This window comes from Vidua macroura, chromosome 5 (genome assembly GCF_024509145.1).
Source record: "Vidua macroura isolate BioBank_ID:100142 chromosome 5, ASM2450914v1, whole genome shotgun sequence".
NCBI lineage: Eukaryota > Metazoa > Chordata > Aves > Passeriformes > Viduidae > Vidua > Vidua macroura.
In genome coordinates this window covers 35,748,620-35,765,413 of record NC_071575.1, presented here as the reverse complement: position 1 = coordinate 35,765,413, position 16,794 = coordinate 35,748,620, and the positions used below count along the sequence as shown (strand labels likewise).

The 16,794-nt window shown below is 35.4% G+C and overlaps 1 protein-coding gene across 1 annotated transcript in view; it reads left to right on the top strand.

The window, feature by feature from the left end:
- NAV3 (neuron navigator 3) overlaps window positions 1–16,794 on the top strand; it is a 248,795-nt gene that overhangs the window by 204,089 nt on the left and 27,912 nt on the right. Inside the window, exons 20-24 of the mRNA XM_053978007.1 lie at window positions 1,143–1,195; window positions 5,759–5,782; window positions 8,081–8,158; window positions 14,552–14,635; window positions 16,294–16,405. Of these exons, the coding sequence (XP_053833982.1) occupies window positions 1,143–1,195; window positions 5,759–5,782; window positions 8,081–8,158; window positions 14,552–14,635; window positions 16,294–16,405 (351 nt within the window). The remainder of the gene's footprint in view (window positions 1–1,142; window positions 1,196–5,758; window positions 5,783–8,080; window positions 8,159–14,551; window positions 14,636–16,293; window positions 16,406–16,794) is intronic.

The following is a 16,794-nucleotide window of genomic DNA, read 5'->3' as shown; positions in this document are numbered from 1 at the left end:
GCTGGAGTGGATAACCTGAGTAAATGAAAGTCAATGCAGCAGTAATAAACAGTTTTCAGCAGTTTACAAGCATTAGAGATTAACATAAAATGATGCTGTTAGAAGGTCAAATGTATTTTAAGATAGGAGCTCTGAGGAAGATTAAAGTGAAGCAAGTGAGGTAATGCATACAGCCACTGTATATGAATGCAGAATGACAGTTTAGCTCAGACATTTAAACCAGAGACTGAAAATCAAACATACTTTGGAAGCCACTCCATATGAATGGTCAGTGTACCACATTTCTATAAATACAAAAGTAGATTTAAAGTCCATTTGACTAATCCAGGTATTCTTGTAGTGTGTGTTTTTGCAGACAGGTAGCTGTAAAAGCAAAAAAAAAAAAAATATATCAAACCCTGTCAAATGATAAATATAAAAAAAAATTCTTGTGAAACAAAAATAAAAAGAGGCAATGAAATAAATTATCTTCTTTGAAATTATCTGTAGGTATAGCCTTCCTCAGGAGAGTCATCAGAAGCAGAAAGGGCAATTTTTTCACAGTTTTAATCTTCATTTGCTATTTCCAGGTAGGCCAGGAACCCCATTTCTTAAAGCACAACCCTGCAACATTTCACTCAATGCTCTTGAGGCTGACTCCACCGAGGATTAAGGGAAATATGTCACTATCCCTCATAGTTAACCCTTCCCACTGACTACAACTACACAGGTCAGCATTTCTGAGGAAAGCTTGGGAGCTCACCCCATGGAATGTGAACTGTTTTCCAAAGCATAGACTCTTACTAAAATAATTTGCTGAATTTAGGACAGGTGTATAAACAGTTCAATTTCTGGTTTCTCTGAAGAGTGTATTTATCAAGTGATTTCTTGTCAAAGCAACAAAAGTGATGCTTGGTTTGCTGGTAATAATACAAAGTTTCATTGGCTCACTCACCTGCCCCATATACAGGAAAATGTTTTTCTGTGTAGGACAATCTTTCTAAAGGCAGGAAAATCTATCAAAAGCTATTCTATATTGATGGTTCATAATTGCTCTTTGTGGAAAACTGGTTCTCATTTAAAAAATTTGTTTACTTATTGAGCTACATGGGGGAAGTTTTGTGCTTTCATCAATATTTCATGTTATTTTCCTTTTCTTAAAGTACATGGGTCCTCATTATCACTTGTCTCCAGCACATCCTCTCTCTACTCTACGGTGAGTATTGATATTTTAGAAAAAAGTTCTGCCTGCCTCTGTTCTTGTTCATTGTTCGTGAAAATTCCAATACTTTGAGGTCTAGGAGAACTAGAATTTTACTGCAATAAAGTAGAAATGTTTATTTTCAGCTTTGTACTACTGTGTACTATTTTAGAAAACATTATTTTCACCTTTTATTCTGAATGTCTTATTAATGTTTTAAATCACCCAGTATACATTCTGAAAGCTAAAAAGAAGGTGAAACTCTAAGTGTGTCTCTTTTATGCGGGTCATTCTGCTTACCTCCAGCGAGTGCATAACTTAGAAAATTATTTCTATCCTGGCACTGTTTGAGGTAAACTTTTTGAAAACCACAAGATTGCCTTAGGGTAAGGGAGGTATAATTTGGAGTTGAAGTGTCTACTGATTTTTCTTGGAAGTGGCAGCATTTAGCTGTTATTTACAAAGAGAAGATAATAACTTTCTAAAATTTTAATTGTTGTTAATTAGATTAATTAGATTAAGTAATATCTGTTTCTATCTCAATAAGTTTTTCTGAGATTGGTTTTTTCCCTCTATTTTGTTATTTTATTGGGGGTTTTTGATTTTTTTTATCTTATGGAGGATTTTTAATATATTTTGCATCACTAATTGCTTCAGTTGTTCTACTAACAAGAAATCATCCATAGAGAGCAGTTGAACATGTTTGGACATTCCCTTGCTGATACACAGCAGTTCCTTTGCAACCTCCTCCCTAATTACAGTTACATGCTGCAGGAACCCCTTTTCACAGGAGAGCAGCCCACTTAACCTGCTTTCATCCCATGCATTCATGAATAGTGTGTGTTCTCTCCATATCTCCAGCTGTTGAATAGTGTCAGCTGATATTCCAGAGATGGACTCATCTACCCAGAGCCAGCACCAGTTCTTGCCTAGGAATACCAAGCTTCTGCAGTTTGATGCATTTGTAGCACATGGTAGCTCTGTCTCAATGCTAAACTCCTGTTAGCTTGGAAAGTATGTTGTATGCATGCACCATAATGCCTCTCCTAGCTCTCTTTAATCATAAATAGGTTCATACAAGGGCATATCTAAAACATCAAGTACACAAACCTTAGGTTTTTACAGGCCTTAAACTGCAAGTTGCAAGTCATTCCAGTCCAGACCAGTCCTGAATTATTCAGAAGCAGGAGAGGGAAGGTGAAGGTGGGAGGTGTAGAATGTTTATACAGGCTGGCTATATGTGAGGCATGACTTACATTCAGAGTTAAGCTTCTCACTTATGTTTTGGTGGTTGAAAAAATCTTTAGAACTATTTCCTTTTCTATGAGACAGTCTATCAGTTTGCATGGGGAGGTGTGTCAAAAATTACAATTCAAGCTTTGTTGTCAAATTTTAGAAGAATATTATGAAACTGATAGATGAAAAAAATCAAGCTACAAAGTGACATAGCATGCTTTCAGTGTCCAGTAAGTGAGTAACTCTGAATTATCTGTGTTCTGATGTTGTATAATGTAGCAAGAATTTACTAACACTTACTATTTATATAACCTTTTATATTTCAACAGAGTATCTTGGAAATATTAACTAAACCTCATGATAGTAAAGAGTGGTATTTTCCCTGCAAAATAAACTTTAAACAGTTTACCCAGGTTCATACTGTAAAGATCTTCTGACTATGAATTCACATTGCAGCTGAGCCCCACTCCTTAAGTAATGGATTGCATAGGCAAGATAATGGAAGCTGTGGGAAAATCTGAAAGGGGCCAGAAATAAATTGGTATAAAAAAACTACTAAGATTGACTTTTAGTGAAGATTTTTAATCTGAATTTCTTCTGCTTGAGCCCTCTTTGAAAATAGTTTAAACTTTTCAGCAATTAATCAAAAGATGATGCACAAGTGGAGTAGAAACCTGAAAAGTTTAACACTTAGTATCATATCAGTTGAGTGAAGAGAGCAGTGAAGCTTCACAGGGTTATCTCAATTGAATGTATTTATTAGATTTCTCAAGCATTGTCTTAAGCCTTAGTGCTGGTGTTTTCTGTGACCTAATCCCTGGAGAAATTCAGACAAAGTACTAAATGAAGATCAAGACCTTCATGTATAATTACCAGAGGATAGTTGAAAATCTTCAAGTTATTCTCTGAAGATTGTTTCAAGAATTAGAATATGAGATTCAGAAAAGACATTTCATTATTTTCTGCCATTGAATAAGTCCAATGACACAGAAGTTCTGCATTCACTATTTTTCTGTATATATTGGCTTTCTTCTTGATTTGCATTTGGGTTTTCAGGACTTAACTTGCATAGACTGGAAATTTAGCTTGTAGAGATATGCATGTACAGAGACATCAATTTTGTTTCACAGAAAAATACACCATGTAAGCAGATGTGGTAAACTGATTCAGTTTTGGAAGTGAATACATTTAGACCTGTGAGTAATTGAAAAAATTATGATACGTTGTCTCCTGTTTCAATCTCCTCCTGCTCAGTAGGTTGAAACATTTAAATTTTCACATATTTAGTTAATTGCCAAGTTCCTGCACTGGCTCTCAGCATTAGCTACACTTTGACTCCTTAGGCTTCATTGATTGTGGAAGCCATGCACAGAGGAGTTGTATAAGGACATGTCATTTGTACCCTAATATTCTCAGACTTCAAACAAAGAAAAAATAATCCTTGCAAGGATGGGATGCATGCATATAATGGAGAAGTAGAGTGAGAAAAAGAATTTTTTTTCCTTTTAGAACCTATTGGAACAATGGCTGAGTCCTGGGTTACAATGGTGTGATGAGCATGAACTTAATTAAAAACTACTGAGATGTATTTTGTTGTCAGATTCTCTTTTTTAAAGATGATAGTATGTCCAAAATCCTGGTCTTTCTCATTCATTTACTTCCTTCACTGCCCACAAAATCTAACTTGTGAGAGCCACCTCTCTGAACTCAGGGAGAGGCAACACTTCCTTGTGTATTGAGGGAATTGTCTGGTAAGGACATATAGCAATGGCTTCATCAGCAGGTTTGGTGCTCCTAGGACAAGGACCATGTCCCCACATGGCAGTTTTAGGAAAAAGTCACCAACCCTAATTTTTTGCTTTTGCTGTCACAGAAGAAATCATAAGGGGACATTGTCACTTCAATCCCTTTGTGACCCTCTATGCACTACATATTTGATGTAACAATAATAGAATATAATTCTTTTTTCTATAGGCAGATCTCTTTTTTGTAAACATTGATCAGAAAGTTAGTATGTCACATCTGTGACGGGAAAAAAATCATTATACTAAATCATCCTCACATAGTGATGTGTCAGGTATTAGAGTAGTTTCATCCAAAAGCATTTCTACGTGTTGCCAAGGTGAATATCATAGCACCACAGTTTGTTTAGTGACTGTTAACAGATAAGCATGTATGGAAAGGGGCATTTTCCAGAAGTCTTCTCCCCTTATGAAGGTAAAGCAAAAAAAACATTTCTATTATAAATCATTAAAATCCTAACAGTCCAAAATTAATGCCTAATACAGGCTCAAAGTAAGCTATACTAATTTGTAATAATACAGAATAAGACAGACAGTCCAATGCCAGAGAACTTTTGAAGAACCCTTACATTGGGTTTTCTTAGTGTTTCTAATGTTACTTGCAGATAGTTGCTCTACCTACATTTTCCTTCTACTGCTTACTTCTCTTCCAGATAATGTAGACTGCTTCTCTGAACGATGAGGTGGATCCATGAGGTGGATTGATTTCCAGTACATTAACTGATTCTTATTTTATGTTATGAATGGGTTCCTTTCTCGTGGCATGTCATTCTTTTCCATTAGAATCCCACTGAAGCAAGATTTAACTGTCCACCAAATATCTCCTGAATAAGAGTAATCCAATGCTTAGAAACTGAATGACTTTCAAAGGTTTGCCTTGCAGTAGTTTGAAAAAGGCTGCTGATTAAAAAGTTTCAATATATGACACAATACATTGCAAAATGGAAAATTATTAAATATCAGCAAGTTTAATTGAAAACTTCAACATGCCTTGATAGCCTTTAATATTTTTGCTGGTACTCTCTATGGAAGAAATTACATTAAAATGCAAGATCCCCTCACCTTTCCAAATGTATGTTTTACATGTATGCTGTCAACTTCTCGTATCAGGTATTACTTACTATCATATTAGGAACATGTCTTGGTATGCAGTAAAACAAATATAAAGACAGGAGCCCTAATAATCATTGCAGCATAAACAGTTTTTTTGTGTCAGATTAAGGCCCATGCAGTGAGAGCATAGTAAATTTTTGTTTGTATCTTAGAAATGTAGCTGCAGTTTCTGCAGTTCTGGTCCTACTCTCCCTTTCTCCTCCATTTCATTCTGTCAGTACACTAGCAAGCTCTTTGGAGTTTCAGCTGGAGCTTTGCCAAGCAAGTTGAAAAGAGTTCCATTTATTGTTTTTACTGGATACCTTCCTTAAATGCAATGGATGCGTGAAGCTATTCATTTCACTTCAGTGTGGCTGGCTTTTATGTTCTATTACCACAATTATGTTGCACACTGATTCTAAGCCATTTCTTCTTTGTTTTCTTCCAGGCAGAAGAAAAGGCACATTCAGAGGTAAGAACTTATCTTCATTTTCATACTTCTGTATTGCCTTACATTATTTTATAGTTTATTGTTTACCTGCTTTGCTAAACTGCATAGTTGGTGGGGAAAATACACCCTGTGTCTTTGCATCACATTTAAGAAGTATTGATGGAAACCCGGTGCAGCTTTTAGTTAAACTAGAAGGTGTTTTCTTAGCATTGTGCTGAAGAAAGCCTCCTGGCTGTCATTCTGAAACGATAAAAAGAATCAGTGAGAACTGGGTGTTGGGTGGAGGAGTTGAGATAGGTCTGATTTCAGACTTAATACCACTCTGTGCAGGATCTAAGGAATTGTGCAATTTAAGGTAAGGTGCTGCCTTTCAGGACGAAAAATACTTCAAATGGTCACTTTGAACTTCTCTCCCTCACATTTTGAATTATATTAAATTTCTGAAACTGACCACTTTGATGGATTTCAGAGCAATGCAGATTGATTTCAGATATAAATCAAATTTGACATGGAAAATAGCTTCTTTCTCCTCACAGTGTATAAGAATGGGTGACAAGCCTGGGTCAGCAGCTGAATACAATTACAGGCTTTCTCAAAATGAAGTCCTGTTTGTATTAAAAGGGCACCAAAGAGTAGCTGCAATAAAATACAACACCAAGGGGTGCATTTCCACTTCACAGAGCTACATGTCTTCCAACTCCTGCATTTATGCTGCTCCTATTTTTAATATTCTAATCAAAGAAAAAGTCGACAAAAAGATATGTTGAGGAAATTGAGCAAAAAAACGTCCTTCCCTCCTTGCTGCAGTATATTTCAATATAATTTCATCTAAGCTCATATTGCTGTAATTTAAAACAAAGGAGCTAAAGATGCATGCTGTAGCTCAGTAGTGTAAATTCCAATTCCTCATTTTATTGCCTTTTATATAGGTCTGAATATAGAAATTAACATTTCTTTCCTGTGTATTTTTACATGGTGTTTTCTCAGTATCTGGGTCTGCTTGAGATGCTCTTACTGGAGATGTTGAACAGCACTTCATGAGACCTACCTTTGAATTTGCATGAGACCTACCTGTGAATTTGCAAGAACATGATGAAAGTGTAGCTTAAGCTAGAATGTCGAATAACTGCATTTAAAAACCAAAGAGAAAACTTGGAAAAATAAAAGGGTCAGTCCAGGATGGAGAACAGCTTGATAATCTGCCCCTGATGCACTGAGCTAGTGTAAATGACTAAGCTGTTTTTTTGTTATAGAAGTACAGGAACATGTTCATGTTGATTGTGCAATAATTCTTGTTGTTTCCATGGGAGTCATAAAACTAAAGTACTGCAATGGTCTTTACTAGTTACTGTCAATGTTCCCTTTCCTAGGCTGGTTTTACCCATTTTAATTCTCTAGTCTGGAATAATTTATGTCTGAATATGAAAGGCTCTTCAAAGTGAAACTCCATGCTGTGCTTGATTTCAATGCAGTGCCCAGAAGTCCATGTAAGATCTCAAAAAAATGATATGCAAGCTTCATGTTAGGTATCTACCGCAGTTGAAATAGAAACTTGAAATTTTTCTTAAGGATTCTGTTTTTCATTAAAGGATAAAAGAGTCTTGAATTTATTTTCATGTCAACAAGGACATTTAAAACTACATTTATTTTTTTTTTTAAGTCGGCAAGCAAGTTTCTGAATGCTGTATAAGATTTAAAGAGGTTGCATGTTTGAATTTCAGGGACTGTAGGAAGCATGTGTTAGAGAAAAAAAAATTACTGCTTTATCTCACCTAATTTCAGAATCCATAAAGAAAAAAAAATTTTCTGAGGTAGCCATCAAAGCCTTCTTCATGGTAGGTAGCGTGAGAGTATATTTTTCATGTTATCTTAGTCTAATAGAGACATTCAACATATGTTGGTTGCATCATGTCTGCAGTCAGGCACAGTCACCCAAATGCACCCATGTTTCAAAACCTCAGGCCACATCCAGGGCAGCTCTCCTTGATTGCACTAAGCATATATTTGGGACTTGTGGGATTTGGTAAAAATACATGGTATTTCCCTTGCAAAAAAGGATAATACATACCAAGTTATTAAGCATTTGCCCATACATGCTCCTTCAACTGGAATCCTGGCTCATGCACTGGTTAAATGCTAGAAAACAGTTTGGGCAACACTTAGAGACGACTTTTAATAATTTGTATTTCTGGATAGTTCTGATATTAAAATCTGAAGCTAAGACATTGTAAACCTATTGGTTGTCTCTCAAGAAAACATACAAAATAACCACAGCAGAAACATGGGTGAAATACTTACAGCAGTCTGTTTTTTCTCTAGCAAATTCAGAAGCTACGGAGAGAGTTGGTTGCATCGCAGGAGAAAGTTGCTACCCTTACTTCTCAACTTTCAGCAAATGTAAGTATTTTTGCTTGTGATGATAAGTACTATCAACGAATACATTATCATACTCTTACTCAACACACAGTCTTGGAGAATTTTACTATTTATTTATTTAGGGTTTTTTTTTTTCCCAAATTAATGACTTCATTGAATTTCTATATCGTCTCAGCTTCAAGAAAAAGTAATCTTGTGGAAATGGAAAGTAGACAGTGGAAATTGAGAGTTTCCACACTTTGGATGTGACAGTCCTATTCTGTTCAGTTTCACCCCTTTCTTAGAATCAATTATAAAAATGGCCAAAAGTAAGGAGACACAACCAAAGAATGGCATGATTTGCATATTCTAATAGAATTCATTAGTTTCATTTCACAAAGACAAACCCTGCAAAATGCAGTCATGTATGAAGGGAAGCACAGTGTACAAGTGTATATAGGATTTATATGCTACAAAAGCAGTGCTGTTATATAACTAATTAAAACTGGGTTCTTTCACAGAGACCTTCCTGGTGTTCCTTCCAATTGACATATGGGTTATGGAACATGTTATCTGAAAATAATGCCACATACAGAATGTGAGCTACAATCCTTTCTGGTTGATGTGGTTTCAGGTGAAGTTACTGAACAATCTAGTATTGTGATTTTTAAATGCAGTTCAGACTATAATTATTGTTACTACTGTAAGGGAAATCTGAGATGCAGTTAGAAGAATGTATCATTTTGCAGTTCAAAAAAGCACTTTCCTGATATCTTGGGCAGCCAATGGAATGCCTTTCTTTGAAGTGTAGGTGTCCTGAAAATTTAGATGTATAAATAACTGCTGATTTTAAAGAAATTATTTCATGTTGCTAGAAAATACTCTCTAGCTCTATGAAAGCTGCTTGTTTGTGTGTGACTTCAACACATGAAAATGTGGAAAAGCTATGCTTAGCACTTTCTTCTCTGTTCAGGTGGCTGCAGAGTACCTATGGGTATTTGTACATCTGTAGCAGTGTAGGTTGCCAGACTCTTCTGAGTACTGGGAATGAACTAGTGAATCAGATGATGTGGGACATTGCAATGTTTGTAAATTCAAAATCTGGATTCTGGGTTGGATTTTTCATTTGAGAATGTATAGCTAGAGTAGCCAGAGTATCTATATTTTGGGTATGGGGTTCCTTCATTCACATATTTTAGACACTGACCTTCATCTTTACCAGTTTGGGCAGTTCTTCATTCACCTATCCTGAGAGCAACAAACTAAAACCCAAGAGAGAGCTCATCTCTATAAATCCAAGAGGTTTATAGAGGTGAGAGGTGCGAAGAGCTAAAATAGCATGCTTTGGCTAGGTGTGTTTGCTAGTGAGTCTATTGTTTTCTGCAGGAGCACAGGAAGGTGATCCCTGGCTGGGCTTGTGACGCAGCATAATCACAGACATGCCCACATCTACTCTGAGTGCCCTGGTGTTATCTTGATTCCAGCAAGCCCCTGATTTAGCGAAAGATGTGTCTGCCCACAGTCAGAAGTTGGACTAGATGATCATTAAAGATCCCTCCCAAACCAAACCCTTTCATGATTCTAAATAGAGGTGTCATATCCAGTTAAAATCAATTGTTTGCCTTTGGTGGACTTGTGCTCATTGCCTGTTCCAGGTGATAACTCAGACCCCTGGTACCTTGTGCTTTTGCTACAAATGCATTCATCTTAGCATTAGTCCTTAGTGTTAGTCCTGAGCCCCTCCTAATTTCCATACCTTCACTGTCTGAAAATAGGCAGCACTTACTGCCTTGCTGTGGTCTGGGGAAGGAAACTGGTAATAGCCAGAAATCTTGCTCCCTCCTAATTCATCTCTATGTGAATTTGTTGTTAGCATGTCCCTTTGTAGAACTGAGCAACAGTATTGTACTCGAGTGAAGAAAAAGAGCACCTTATTCAGCTCATTTCAACACTATTTGTGCCTTTCTTTGCTTCTCCACAGAGGACTGTTGGTGACATTAGTATATAAGTCATTAAAAGACTGACGGGTTGAAATTTGACCTATTTAATCAAGCCTTTGCTTGATACATTATTTCATACCAAAATCTGTCAGTTGGAAGTTACAGCATTTCTCAGGCATTATTGAAAACTCTGCTAAAAAATTTCTTATTTGGTTTGATTTGTTGTTCAGTTTTCATTGGCTGGACTCAAGTACAATGCTTGACTTCAGCAGTTTATTTCATTTGATTAACCCCAAAGGGCCAAAGTGTTTTGCTTGCATATGATTAAATTCAAGCTGGGTCCAGCTGTCATTTGGATGCTTAATTTACAGATTTTCTCTGAGATTCTTGCTTTACCCCTGGCATCTGTCTCAGTGTGGCTGAAGGGTAAATCTCAATAGTAATTCAGAAAGGGCCCGTTTTCCGTGCAGAAAATGTCCAACCAGCAGACTCCGTATGTGAATGGCATGGGCTCAAATTCCAGTGAGCAGCCTGACCCAGCCTGTTCGGAGGGACTTTGATCAGAGCTTTGTACTGTATAAAGCTGAAGGGTGCATGCTTGCAAACCGTAGTAGAGCCAGGATGCCAGTAAAAAGCAGAAGGGGTTTTCTGGCTAATGCTCTTGTTTGGCCAGCTCTGAACCACTATCCTACAGCCAAGCAACAAGATGCTAGCAGGCAGCAAACAGAAAAGGTCATCAGATCTACAGTTGCTGCTTGCAATCAGCCCAATCTCCTCTGGCCTTTCACAACTTCTCTCATTCAGCCCTGTCAGGTGGGAGGAACTTTATTTATTTACCTTTGTTTTATAAATCTGAATGCCACAGGTCAAATCCCAAAGTGTGTTGGAAGACAGATGTTTCATATGTGAATGTCATGTTCAGGATAGGGTGTAAATCTGAGAACTGAGGTATTTGGGGCTTGCCTGGCTGGCATAGTTTGCTAAGGAAATGTTTAAAATCTGTCATTTTAGCACTGAAGTAATTCCCTGAGCATACACCTGTTTGACTATTTCCAATGGGCATTTCACATGTTAATAGAAGTCAAAATTAATTCATACATGAAGGATATCTCCAGATTAAGAGCTGTATATCTGTGTATCTAATATGTATGTCATGTTAATGATGGATATATTTTGCTGCAGGCATACTTCAAGTAATGCCCAGTTACTTAACTCTAATTCCAGGATGTCTTTTTTCAGGTATAAATACTGCATTCAATTGTGAAGACATATTTTTACTTTAGAATGAGCATTATATAAAGCACATGTAATATTCAGGCTACTCTTTGAAGTATTGCAATGATGTGTGTATGCAATGAATGAAACTTCTGAATATAACACAGAGATTTGTAAGGTGTGAGAGACTGGCTGTATCTTAAAAAAACAAACAAAACAATTCCTAAATATTTTTACAAGAATGAAATAATGGAAACTTTTAGATAAATTAAATCATCCTCAGAAATTGAGGATTAGCAATCCAATCAAAATAAATTACCAAACTTTTAAGTGCAAAAAAAGTTTCTAATTAGAATTTTTATTTTCTAATGAACATTATTAAAGACACAGATACTTCTTTCTCTTTGCTTTAATTGTTTTATGAATTATTCTGCATTTAACTGTTTAAATGTGAAACCTGATCTCAAATGGAGAGATATATACATATGTTTTATGTATGCTTCAACACATATATAAGTATACCAATAATTTAACCTTTTTTTCAGACTAAACTTTCTTATTTTGTTGTATAGTATTTCTGTAGAGAAAATCTGCTTAAGTTTTCAAGTCTGAGTTCCCTAGACAGCTGAATAAATGAATATTAGCTACCATGGAGAAAGACAGAACAGTTTATTACTCTGAATATAAAATCAATTCTTCCATAGAAGAGTGCTATCTTGTAATAAACATTGAAAGTAATGAACAATGCAATTAAAAGATTTTCTTCTTGAATAGTTTTTGGTCAATGGGACTTTGAATTACATTTCTTTATTATTAGCAAATCAAGATCTAATAGTCTTTATTTGAAATGAGTTAGGAAAAATGCATCATCTTAATCCAATTACATTTATGATGCAAAAAGTTTGGTATAATATTCCAAGAAGGTAATGTTCTCTGTCTCTGGCTGAATTTTAGTAAGAACCCTTGTGACATGGCTGTCTTTCTCTAAAGGCTATCAGAAAATAACAGTTTCAGCAACCTTTGATGACATTTTTAATGCTACTTTTTAGTACTTAATTTTTCCTATAAGTTCTTTGTTGTCTATTCATGTACAATACAGGATGAAGTTGTAGCTATGGAATAGGAAAGTACTTTACACAAGTATGCATAGTTTGGTACCAAAGTACTGTGGTTATTACAGTCTAATTGCTAGAAAAGGACAGAAGCAATGCATAATTAAACAAATTATTCCTCCTTCAAGCCCTCAGTCCCCACTGTAATCCTCAGAGTAAAACAGAACCATGGACCATCAGCCAAGCCATAGATTTTTTATGAGGCAGGGAACAGTGAGCTCCATTAGTTTCCTGTTAAACAAAAGTAATGAAGAGACATTTGGCTAAAATTCTGTAGTAGTGCATCTGTTTTGTCTCTGATAGTGTTCTGAGTCTGTGGTCATCATCTTTGGAAATAAAACACCATAGATTAATCTGGATATTTTTAACATATAGCTAAGTAATAAAGTAAAAAGTAAGTTTAAAAACCACTTCTTTTTATTTTCTCAGAGGAATAGAGTAGTAAAAACAACCAAAGGCCATAGTATTGATTGACAGGTTTCCAGGTCCATTTTATCAACAATTATAATTTCAAGAATGTAGCCTAAGTTATAAATGTTAAAATAGGAATATATACAATTGCTAGTTAATCTTTAAGAGATTGCATATTTGTCTAGTCTCATGTTTATCTGGAGTTAGTCCTTGTGGTATGTGTCCTTTACCACAAGAGTTATCCCGAAGATATCCCTGCAGAGGCAGAAAGCAGGTCGATTGACCTCTACACCTGTAAGTAATTAAGTTCATCTAAGTATACTAATAGTGTAGTTTACAAGGAGTAAACTTTTAGTAAGTTCAGTAAGAATAAAATAAGATGCTTTCAAGATACCTAAATATTTATAGCAAACCAAAATGATTTACAAAACAAAAAAGTCATTCATCAGTATAACAGCTCTGAAGCGGAGATGCTGAAGTAACCCACTATTATATATACGGTAATCTTCTATTTGAGGGACAATATACAGAGCAAGGTGGCAAGAAGCTCTTTTCCCTCACCTAAAATGCAGAACAAAATCCTTTTTGGACTATGTCTTTTCTTGATTATACCTCAGATTCAGTACAGCCACATACACCCAAACAATTTCAGCTATGCTTGCAAAAGCATGCAGATCTGCAACTGAAAAATTTGCCAGGCACTGTGTGTATGCCTGAACTGCTATAATAAAAATTAAATTTCCTCACTGAGGAAGCTCAGTTAATCCATTTGTGCATATAAATATGGTGGGTTGGAGTTGTATTTCCAAGTGCCAATATTTGGAGAGTTTGTATATTACCACTTTTGAGATGGTAATGAGAAAACAAGCATTTCCTTATGCTTTTACTGTTTGATGTTGGGAGAGAAATGGATGGAATTATATAAACTTCCTTAAAAATTAAATTGTTACTTTCCCTTGGCTTTTCAAGCTGGCATAACATATTGGGATTTTTATGACCACTTGCTCTTTGCCATTCAAAGCTCAATGCCAGTTAGATCTGATTAAGTATCATTTGTATAAATTTAGCTTGCATACAGTGTGGGATGCTGGTTGTTAAAAAAAAAAAAAAAGAAAAATAAGGTTTATTTTTTAAAAGTATTTTGGTCTGTTTCAATTTTATTGCTTTTTATACTGAGAATATAAAGACTTCCAGTTTTCAGGATTTTATTATATATATATATTTGCACATATTATAAATGTTATATTTATATTTTACAAAATATATTTTATACACGCACAGACATATATGATCAATATAATATTAATAGACTAAGCAATGACATTTTATAAGACTAACTGTGATATTTTGTGTTTGAGGCTTGGGATTTTTCTGAAGTGTTTTATTTCTGAAGTTAAAATTTGCTTTTCAAGATAAAGTGCTTGAATTCCTGTTTTGAAGTGTCCAGTAATTGAAAATAATTGCTTCTGGACTTTTCTTTGGGAGCAGAATACTTTTGGCTAATATATCAGTAAACTTAAAGCCAGGCATTAAATCCATAATTCATTTCCAAGCAGAGATACCTGAGCTAATCTCACTGGGGGCTAAAGAAGCCTGAGGAACACTGAGTTCATTTGGCTGATTCATCTATCAAAATTAGCTCCATCTGAGTTTGGACTAATATTAAAGAGCTGGAGAAAATGTGCTTGAAGGAAAAACATACTTTTAAAAATCAAATAGATCTGGGAAAATTGCCATATGCTGTCTTTCTTTCACAGGCTCATCTAGTAGCAGCTTTCGAAAAAAGCTTGGGAAATATGACAGGCCGATTGCAAAGTCTAACAATGACAGCTGAACAAAAGGTAGGTTTATAAAAGTGGATGCTTTACCGTAGAAAATAGAAAATAGAGTTTTGTTTAAAAAATACTGAAAGGAAAAAGGAATATCTGTGACAATAAGACAGATTTTTCTCTAATGGTTGCTGCAATTAAATTTTCATGAATGTCCAGCAGCATCTGGAATGGTATACAGCATGAGGTTCACACAGATAGTGTCATAAAATAATTTGAAGATACAATCTTTCATTTCCAGAATTCAGTTAAAACATGTGTGCCTTTAGGTTTACTCCATACTGAAAGATCCTGTAACAAAAACTTATCATAAGCTGCTGCAGTGCTTCATTCTGGCCTCCCACCACCACTAGAACAATAGAATTTCAGGAAACAAAGACGTTTAAGTAGAGAAAAATAGCTTAATTGAGAAAGTTAATAAATGTTAGGAATCCTATCCATAAGTAAACAGTTTGGGTTTTCACTTTTTCACTGTGCTGTTTTGTCTAATGAGAGGAAAAATACTCTAAACCTGCTATGAAGAAATTTAATGAGTCCTTTTACCAAGGTCAGGATTAAGAGGCTGCTTAGCACCTTCCAGGATTGAACTTCTGCAGCTTTCTACCTGTATGAATTTTGAACAATGTCCTATTAATGGAAGGGCCTCCTTGACCCAAATTGTGAAAGAAACTGTTCATCTGTGAGCTGCTAGTCACCACTGGAGTCTGTAACTGTCTACAAAAATAACATTTCAAAGTCTGGTTGAGCACCAACAGATGAAATGTGGCAAGACTCATTGTGAACTGAATAGAAAATATTTGTATTATTTGCTTTTGTTTCATTTTAGGGAGGGGGGAGAAAAAGAACACAGTCACAATGGAATTTTCTTAAAACCAAAACTTTTAAGTATTTTACAAAGTATAATTCCATCAGAAGGTTTTCTTTCCAGAAGGGCTTAAGCAGTGGCATTGAAACAGATCATCTCCAAGTTTCTTTGCCAAAAGAATTAGAACTTATTCTTTTCCTTCTCTTCTTTTCTCTATTGTTGAGTTTAAATTCCTTTAACCCTAATTATATAGCGTTAAAGAACCCTAATTATATAGGAAGGAGACTAGAAGGACAGGGAGTAATAAATAAAATATTGCTTATAAAAGCAATAATAAAATACATTTTTTAATAAAAATCAGCTGTGCATTCTAATACAGAACTCCCTGCACTCAAGTGGTGTAATTTTACTTCAACTTGCAGGACAATTTCTATTAAACAGGGGCTTTTTAATTAAATTAGTATTTAACAAATTAAATCTTTTTAATTCATCCATTAAACAGTAGCCTCACATATTAAAGGCTGTACTTCAAATGGTTTCATTGTCTTTTGCAATAAAGTCATTGAGCTTTTCTTAATTTTATATTGAATAGTCAGTTGAGACCCTTTTTAGATTACTCCTTATTAAAAATGTTTTCTTCTTAAAAATAGCATGGTTGCTTTATATAGAATAAATGTAAAATACATTAGTTAACTTCTATATCTTTGGAGAGAAAGTATGCATTCTTTTTATTGCTGCCCTTATGTTCACCCAAGCAGTCCCATGATCTTTAATTTGAACACTCTTCTCTTGCAATTTTTTCTTGTAGCTTAGACAAACATTGTTCTTTTGCCATTATTTTTATATTTCTTTGCTCTTCCCGCAGGAATCTGAGCTTATAGAGCTAAGGGAAACCATTGAAATGCTGAAAGCCCAGAATTCTGCTGCACAAGCTGCTATTCAAGGAGCCTTGAACGGCCCTGATCATACCCACAAAGGTATGGGTTTGTCATTATCAAAATAAATGCAGAATTTTTCCCCAGGGAAAAAAAAAAAAAGCTAAGTCATTACTTTTCTGTTGTTTGGGAACTCTGTTGCAAGGCAAAGCACATTCTGAAGTGAATGGTAGGCATACTTGTGGTATTTCCAGAGCTGGAAACCTTGCACAAGTTTCCTGTCTGCCAAAGTTCCTGGAGCTTTATCTTCTTAGAGCTGAGTGGCCAGGAACTGATCGAGAGTTAACCACGTCCGTGCAATTGACTAATAAAGTACACCCAAGACACAAGGGAAGTCTTATGGCATAACATTGTTATAGCTTGAGAATCCAGTCAAAGTTGTAGCTTTGTAAACTGGTGTTTTGTAAGAGGCAGACTGACAACAGCTCAGC